At 50.0% G+C, this 7,660-nt stretch overlaps 1 protein-coding gene across 1 annotated transcript; it reads right to left on the reverse strand.

The window, feature by feature from the left end:
- Positions 1 to 3,144: 3,144 nt before the first annotated feature.
- LOC115166513 (G protein-regulated inducer of neurite outgrowth 1-like) lies at positions 3,145 to 7,189 on the reverse strand. The gene is made up of 2 exons (XM_029720387.1): positions 4,708 to 7,189; positions 3,145 to 4,608 (listed from the first exon to the last, which is right to left on the reverse strand). Exons 1-2 carry the CDS (start codon positions 7,183 to 7,185, stop codon positions 3,376 to 3,378), a joined length of 3,711 nt encoding a protein of 1,236 aa, XP_029576247.1. The 5' UTR covers positions 7,186 to 7,189; the 3' UTR covers positions 3,145 to 3,375.
- Between the last annotated feature and the right edge of the window lie 471 nt (positions 7,190 to 7,660).

The following is a 7,660-nucleotide window of genomic DNA, read 5'->3' on the forward strand; positions in this document are numbered from 1 at the left end:
GACCAGAGAATATTGTTTCTCATGGTCTGAGAGTCCTGACAGCCCAACTCCAAGTGGGATGTCATGTGCCTTTTACAGAGAAACTCTGGAGCTCTGTCAGAGTGACCATCGGGTTCTTGGTCACTTCCCTGACCAAGGCCATTCTCCCCCCGATTGCTCAGTTTGGCCGGGTGGCCAGCTCTAGGAAGTGTCTTGGTGTTTACAAACTTCTTCCTTTTAAGAATGATGGAGGCCACTATGTTCTTGGGGACCTTCAATGCTGCAGAAATGTTTTGGTACCCATCCCTAGATCTGTGCCTTCCCACAATCCTGTCTCAGAGCTCTCTGGACAATTCCTTTGACTTAAGGGCTTGTTTTTGGCTCTGACATGCACTATCAACTGTGGGACCTTATATAGACAGGTGTGTGCCTTACCAAATCATGTCCAATCAATTGAATTTACCACAGGTGGACTCCAATCAAGTTGTAGAAACATCTCAAGGATGATCAATGGAAACAGGATGCACCTGAGCTCAATTTCGAGTCTCATAGCAAAGGGATCGAATTATTATGTAAATAAGGTATTTCTGTTTTTTATTTTTAATACATGTGACCGACCGGCTAGATTCAGTCTAATGTAGAAAAATATGAAATTGTGTTTTTTACATTGGATAAAAGTACAGACTCAGAACTAGAAAATGATATATCATACACTACAGTTGATGAACAATGGGAAAGTAATTCTGCTTTGAAAGTTGATAAACTTGTAACCCCACTTTTCAGAAAATAGCCTTTGAATATTTTGGTACACCTACATCTTTGTCTACACCCATTCAGCATTGTTTACACCCTGTTAAGCTTTAGCCCCACCCATCTCTTCAAGGATTTGCATGTACGGTCGAGGAGTAGGGTTTATCCGAGCATTCTGTCCTAACAACGTTAGATAGCTTGCTAGTTACTTCTGACACAAATGAGAGAACAGCTCGCTCTGACCATTTTATCAGTCATAGCAGAGCTGGTTAGGCTGTTTTCATGTTATCCAGAGTGTTGGTGACTGTAACTGTGCTGCTGGAAACAATTTAATTACACTTTTTTTTGCCAACGTTTACCGACACCGGCCATATTCAACAGGTGTTGAGTGTTCGTAAATTCGTCAGTGATTCTGTGCTCGAGCACACTCAGACCAGAGCGCTCTGAAATCGGAGTAGATAGCCAGAGCGAATTTACCAGCTACGTCTATCAACATTTATCGCAGTGACACCTTGAACATTCTATTGAAATGGTTACTTACATAGTGGAGTCGTTTGTTAAGATATGTAGCTAGCTAGCTAAACCATTTACCATAATCCCAAATCATGATGTTACTACCCTGCATGAATCTGCAGGTAGCTAACCAACAAGGTTCAATGTTAGCTAGATATAAATTAGGCTATAACTAGCGAACCAAATTTGTCTAATATTACTATCACAGATCATACACGTAACGTTAGCTAGTGAGCCAGCCAGCTAACGTTAGAGAGGCTAGCTAACAGTACACTTTAACTTGAAATGAAAATGACTTTCTGACAAAATTAGAATCATCTAACATCTGAAGATAAAGCTAGCTAGACTATCTTATCCATATACATGGATGGACGCTTCTCCCTCTCTGTCATGGATGCCATGGTTGCCCTTAGTTTGAACATGTAATCCGGAGACAGGTGTTTTTTTTCCATTCCCTTAGTTATCATACTCGAATTCCACTGATTTCAAAACTCGGTCCTCCAGAAATTAGAGAGGAACACTTATGCAGTTCTCATATGTGATATATATTTTTTTAAAGCCGCGATAGAAAGGATTACATACACATAGTGACCAGCTCAAATAAACAGAAGCGTGCTACATGGGAGACCAATCCGAACTCATCTCTCAGCATGTCCAGCCCATTCATTATCTCAGCCAATCATGGCTAGCAGGAAGGTTGCTGTCTTTTTGTGTGGCTGAACCAACTCAGCTCGCAATGTAACAATTTTATTTGTATTTACAGATGGAATACAAGTTTGTTATTAAGGCACATGAAAGTTCACATGTTCCAGAAGGTATTTCTGCCCAAAAAAACGCATTTTGATTTAAAAAACAGCTAACCTTCAAACGGTTTTCCTGTGAAGTAGTAACGTGCGAAATACGCATAGTTTCTTCAAACAAGTCACTAATTAGCAAAAATGTCTACAAACCTGTTTTCGCTTTGTCATTATAGGGTTTTGTGTGTAGATTGATGAGAAACATTTTTAATTAATCCATTTTAGAATAAGGCTGTAAAGTAACAACATTTGCAAATCGTCAAAGGGTCTGAATACTTTCTGGATGCACTGTATGGTTCTCAGAACGTTATGTGCTAGCTGGGATGTAGTTAGACTGAAGTCCAATAGTCAAACAGGCTGCTAAAGTTAGCCTGCATGGCTGCTAACATAGTCTAGGTATGGCTGAACTATTTTGGCTGAGATGATGCATTAATGTTGCAGTCCAGTGGCTTGGGAGGTGGTGTAAAGATAATTGTAACAGTATACTGCAGTCCATGATGTAATGTAGTAAGTCCAGGAAGTGGTAAGGCCATGATGTAATGCAGTAAGTCCAGGAAGTGGTAAGGAGATGATGTAATGTAATAAGTCCAGGAAGTGGTAAGGCCATGATGTAATGTAATAAGTCCAGGAAGTGGTAAGGAGATGATGTAATGTAATAAGTCCAGGAAGTGGTAAGGCCATGATGTAATGTAATAAGTCCAGGAAGTGGTAAGGCCATGATGTAATGTAGTAAGTCCAGGAAGTGGTAAGGCCATGATGTAATGTAATAAGTCCAGGAAGTGGTAAGGCCATGATGTAATGTAATAAGTCCAGGAAGTGGTAAGGAGATGATGTAATGTAATAAGTCCAGGAAGTGGTAAGTCCATGATGTAATGTAGTAAGTCCAGGAAGTGATAAGGCCATGATGTAATGTAGTAAGTCCAGGAAGTGGTAAGGCCATGATGTAATGTAGTAAGTCCAGGAAGTGGTAAGGAGATGATGTAATGTAATAAGTCCAGGAAGTGGTAAGGCCATGATGTAATGTAATAAGTCCAGGAAGTGGTAAGGAGATGATGTAATGTAATAAGTCCAGCAAGTGGTAAGGCCATGATGTAATGTAGTAAGTCCAGGAAGTGGTAAGGCCATGATGTAATGTAGTAAGTCCAGGAAGTGGTAAGGCCATGATGTAATGTAGTAAGTCCAGGAAGTGGTAAGGCCATGATGTAATGTAATAAGTCCAGGAAGTGGTAAGTCCATGATGTAATGTAGTAAGTCCAGGAAGTGGTAAGGCCATGATGTAATGTTGTAAGTCCAGGAAGGGATAAGGAAGGTTGTTATGGATGATGTTCCTGCATTGTCACTCAGTGGAATGAGCTCGGGAGCAACATTTGTGCTCCTGCATGTTCTTCAACAGCAAACGGAAAGGGTTCCTCCGGCGCCTGCCTCTTGTTCCCTCCGGCTCCCTTCTCTTCCTGGCCGAGCGCTTACCTGACAACACCTGGGTAGCCCCAGAGGCTGGAGGAGGGGTGGTGGGCAGGGGCATGCCGGCTGGGTTTAGGGGAGAAGGGCTGGAGGGCAGGGGCATGGTGGCTGGGTTGAGGGGAGGAGGGGAAGGCAAGGCAGGAGATGGATGCTTTCTGAGTTTCTGAACCTGTTTCTCCAGGTGTTTCTGTATGGCTGAGCCCAGGACGGCTACTTCTACCACCGCCCCATACACCTCCCACGTCATCCCCCTCTCGTCCCACCTCACTTCCTGCACCAGCTCGTCCGACCTCTTCTCTTCCTTTGTCTGCTTTACTTGCTCCTTTGTTTTTGCTTCAGTTTTCTCTTCCGTTGTGTCCTTCGTTCTTTCCTCCTTATTTTTCTCCTCTGTATGCTTATCAGGTTCCTCTTCCCTTCTCTCCTCCACCTTTCTCTCCTTAGCCCTTTTCTCCTCTTCCCTTCTCTCCTCTTTCTTCTCCTCCCCCTCTTTCCCGCTGAGCTCTGGGAAGGCTGCGGGGGTGGCGGGAGACGTTTTTGGAGACATGGGTGCCGTGGAGACAGAATGAAACTCCACCTGCCGGCTCACTTGCAGCTCAGTGTCATTAATCTCCACGCCCATCCTCCTAGAGGATGATGGGAAAAGGAAGGCGTCAGCGCCGAACCCCTGGGGTGGGGTCATGGGGCTGGTGGCTACAGAGTGATACTGGACCACCTCCAGACTCCTAGAGGCTGCTGGGAAGAGGAAGGCGTCAGCGCCGAACCCCTGGGGTGGGGTCATGGGGCTGGTGGCTACAGAATGGTACTGATCCGCCTCCAGACTCCTAGAGGCTGCTGGGAAGAGGAAGGCGTCGGCGCCGGCCCCCTGGGGTGGGGTCATGGGGCTGGTGGCTACAGAGTGGTGCTGAACCACCTCCAGACTCCTAGAGGCTGCTGGGAAGAGGAAGGCGTCGGCGCCGACCCCCTGGGGTGGGGTCATGGGGCTGGTGGCTACAGAGTGGTGCTGAACCACCTCCAGACTCCTAGAGGCTGCTGGGAAGAGGAAGGCGTCGGCGCCGGCCCCCTGGGGTGGGGTCATGGGGCTGGTGGCTACAGAGTGGTGCTGAACCACCTCCAGACTCCTAGAGGCTGCTGGGAAGAGGAAGGCGTCGGCGCCGGCCCCCTGGGGTGGGGTCATGGGGCTGGTGGCTACAGAGTGGTGCTGAACCACCTCCAGACTAACCTGTGTCTGCTGCTGCCGGGCCAGGGAGCCAGGGACTGGAGGGCCAATTAGAGGGGGCTGGAGCTGTTCTGTCTGGTTGGGTTGGGCAGTTCCACTCCTGTCCACTAGGCTGAGCTGTTCTGTCTGGTTGGGTTGAGGAGTTCCACTCCTGTCCACTAGGCTGTGCTGTTCTGTCTGGTTGGGTTGGGCAGTTCCACTCCTGTCCACTAGGCTGAGCTGTTCTGTCTGGTTGGGTTGAGCAGTTCCACTCCTGTCCACTAGGCTGAGCTGTTCTGTCTGGTTGGGTTGAGCAGTTCCACTCCTGTCCACTAGGCTGTGCTGTTCTGTCTGGTTGGGTTTGGCAGTTCCACTCCTGTCCACTAGGCTGAGCTGTTCTGTCTGGTTGGGTTGGGCAGTTCCACTCCTGTCCACTAGGCTGTGCTGTTCTGTCTGGTTGGGTTTGGCAGTTCCACTCCTGCCCACTAGGCTGTGCTGTTCTGTCTGGTTGGGTTGGGCAGTTCCACTCCTGTCCACTAGGCTGCGCTGTTCTGTCTGGTTGGGTTGAGGAGTTCCACTCCTGTCCACTAGGCTATGCTGTTCTGTCTGGTTGGGTTGAGCAGTTCCACTCCTGTCCACTAGGCTGCGCTGTTCTGTCTGGTTGGGTTGAGGAGTTCCACTCCTGTCCACTAGGCTGTGCTGTTCTGTCTGGTTGGGTTGGGCAGTTCCACTCCTGTCCACTAGGCTGCGTTGTTCTGTCTGGTTGGGTTGCTCCTCACTTAAGCGGAGCTTCGCTTCTTCTCCTATATGTTCTGGCAGCTTGTTTTTAGTCAGAGATTGTGGTGATGTCATCTGCTTCTTTTCTGTTCGGATGTCTTCACCGGATAGAGGGAGAGAATCCTCCTGTCTGTTTCCGTGTGAGTGTAGGTTCATGACAGTCCCTGTGGTTTTGGGTTGAGCTGTATCGTCACTCTGCCCATCGTCCAGGCTGTTTTGGGGCACTGGAGGAACGACTTTAACCCCTTCACCGTTGTCTACCTCCACAGACCCTTCAGGCTCGATGCAGTGAATAAATGACATAACCTCCCTTCTCTCCTCCTCCTCTTCCTCCTCCTCTTCTTCCTCAACTCCAAAGCTGTCATGATGGGTCACCAGAATGGTGATCTCTTGATGGACAGCGTCCCCAGTCGCCCCATGTCGCCCTCTCTTTTTAACCTCCGCTGGTTCTGGTTCACCAGCGTTGTTGTGACAGAGTCCGTCAGTCTGAGGATCAGAGTAAGCAGAGCTATCTGGAGGGATGTTGGACTGTGACTTTATCTCTTCAGCCACCTCGTCTTTCAGAGCGCTACATTTCAGTACCGAGGATAACATCAGACGAGGAGTAAGTACAACAGAGTCTGATGTAGTTCCCCTCTCGTCCCTCCCCTGTTTCTCTCTCCTCTCCTCCTTCCTCTCCTTGTCTTCTCTCCCGCTGAGCTCTGGGAAGGCAGCGGGGATGGTGGGGGTGTTGTTTGAAGTCATGGCAACAGAACAGAACTCAAGCTGGTGCCCCTCTTGCAGCTCTGCGTCTTTAGACTCCGCCCCAGGCCCCATACAGGCTAATTGGAAGAGGAAGGCCGCAGCGCCGGCCCCTAGGGGTGGGGTCATGGGGCTGGTGGCTACAGAGTGGTACTGAACCACCTCCAGACTCCTAGAGGCTGCTGGGATAAGGAAGGCGTCAGCGCCAACCCCCTGGGGTGGGGTCATGGGGCTGGTGGCTACAGAGTGTTGCTGAACCACCGCCAGACTCCTAGAGGCTGCTGGGAAGAGGAAGGCGTTGGCGCCGACCCCCTGGGGTGGGGTCATGGGGCTGGTGGCTACAGAGTGGTGCTGAACCACCGCCAGACTCCTAGAGGCTGCTGGGAAGAGGAAGGCGTCGGCGCCGACCCCCTGGGGTGGGGTCATGGGGCTGGTGGCTACAGAGTGGTGCTGAACCACCGCCAGACTCCTAGAGGCTGCTGGGAAGAGGAAGGCGTCGGCGCCGACCCCCTGGGGTGGGGTCATGGGGCTGGTGGCTACAGAGTGGTGCTGAACCACCGCCAGACTCCTAGAGGCTGCTGGGAAGAGGAAGGCGTCGGCGCCGGCCCCCTGGGGTGGGGTCATGGGGCTGGTGGCTACAGAGTGGTACTGAACCACCTCCAGACTCCTAGAGGCTGCTGGGAAGAGGAAGGCGTCGGCGCCGAACCCCTGGCGTGGGGTCATGGGGCTGGTGGCTACAGAGTGGTGCTGAACCACCGCCAGACTCCTAGAGGCTGCTGGGAAGAGGAAGGCGTCGGCGCCGAACCCCTGGCGTGGGGTCATGGGGCTGGTGGCTACAGAGTGGTGCTGAACCACCGCCAGACTCCTAGAGGCTGCTGGGAAGAGGAAGGCATCGGCCCCCTGGGGTGGGGTCATGGGGCTGGTGGCTACAGAATGATACTGGACCACCTCCAGACTAACCTGGGTTTGCATGTGTTGTCTCTCATTCTGCTCCTCTCTCTTCTTCTCTTTCTCTCTCTCTTTGTCTTTATTTATCTCTCCATCTTTCTCTTCACCTAACTCCTTCTCTTTATCTCTCTCTCCATATTTCTTTCTGACATCCTCTATCCCTCTCTTCTCCACTTTCTCTCTCTCCTCCTCCTTCTCCAGGGAGAATTCCCTGTGTTTCGATGTGATTAAGAATGAGTCCTCCTCTATTGCATGGTCCTGTACTGAGGGGAATATTTGAACAGTGGGCGTTTCAAACTCAGGACGTCCTGTAATCTGAGTGCTTTCCACCACAGGGTGTGAGTCCAGCTGAACAGCAACATCACCTGAGTCCACTGCTCTAATAGCTGTGACAGGCAGGATAGTTGTATCTCCGTGCTCCAATGACTCCCCATCCACCCCTACACCAATCATAGTGTACACGTGAGGTTTTGGCTGACAGTCTTGATTAACAGACTGG

Source organism: Salmo trutta, chromosome 3 (assembly GCF_901001165.1).
Source record: "Salmo trutta chromosome 3, fSalTru1.1, whole genome shotgun sequence".
NCBI classification, from domain to species: domain Eukaryota; kingdom Metazoa; phylum Chordata; class Actinopteri; order Salmoniformes; family Salmonidae; genus Salmo; species Salmo trutta.

Excerpts from the sequence above, each read along its gene's own strand:
- LOC115166513 (XM_029720387.1), bottom strand. The coding sequence starts at position 7,185 with ATGCAAACCCAGGTTAGTCTGGAGGTGGTCCAGTATCATTCTGTAGCC. Across the intron at positions 4,609-4,707 it reads AGACACAGGTTAGTCTGGAG|GTGGTTCAGCACCACTCTGT; the intron begins GTGGTTCAGCAC and ends AGGAGTCTGGAG.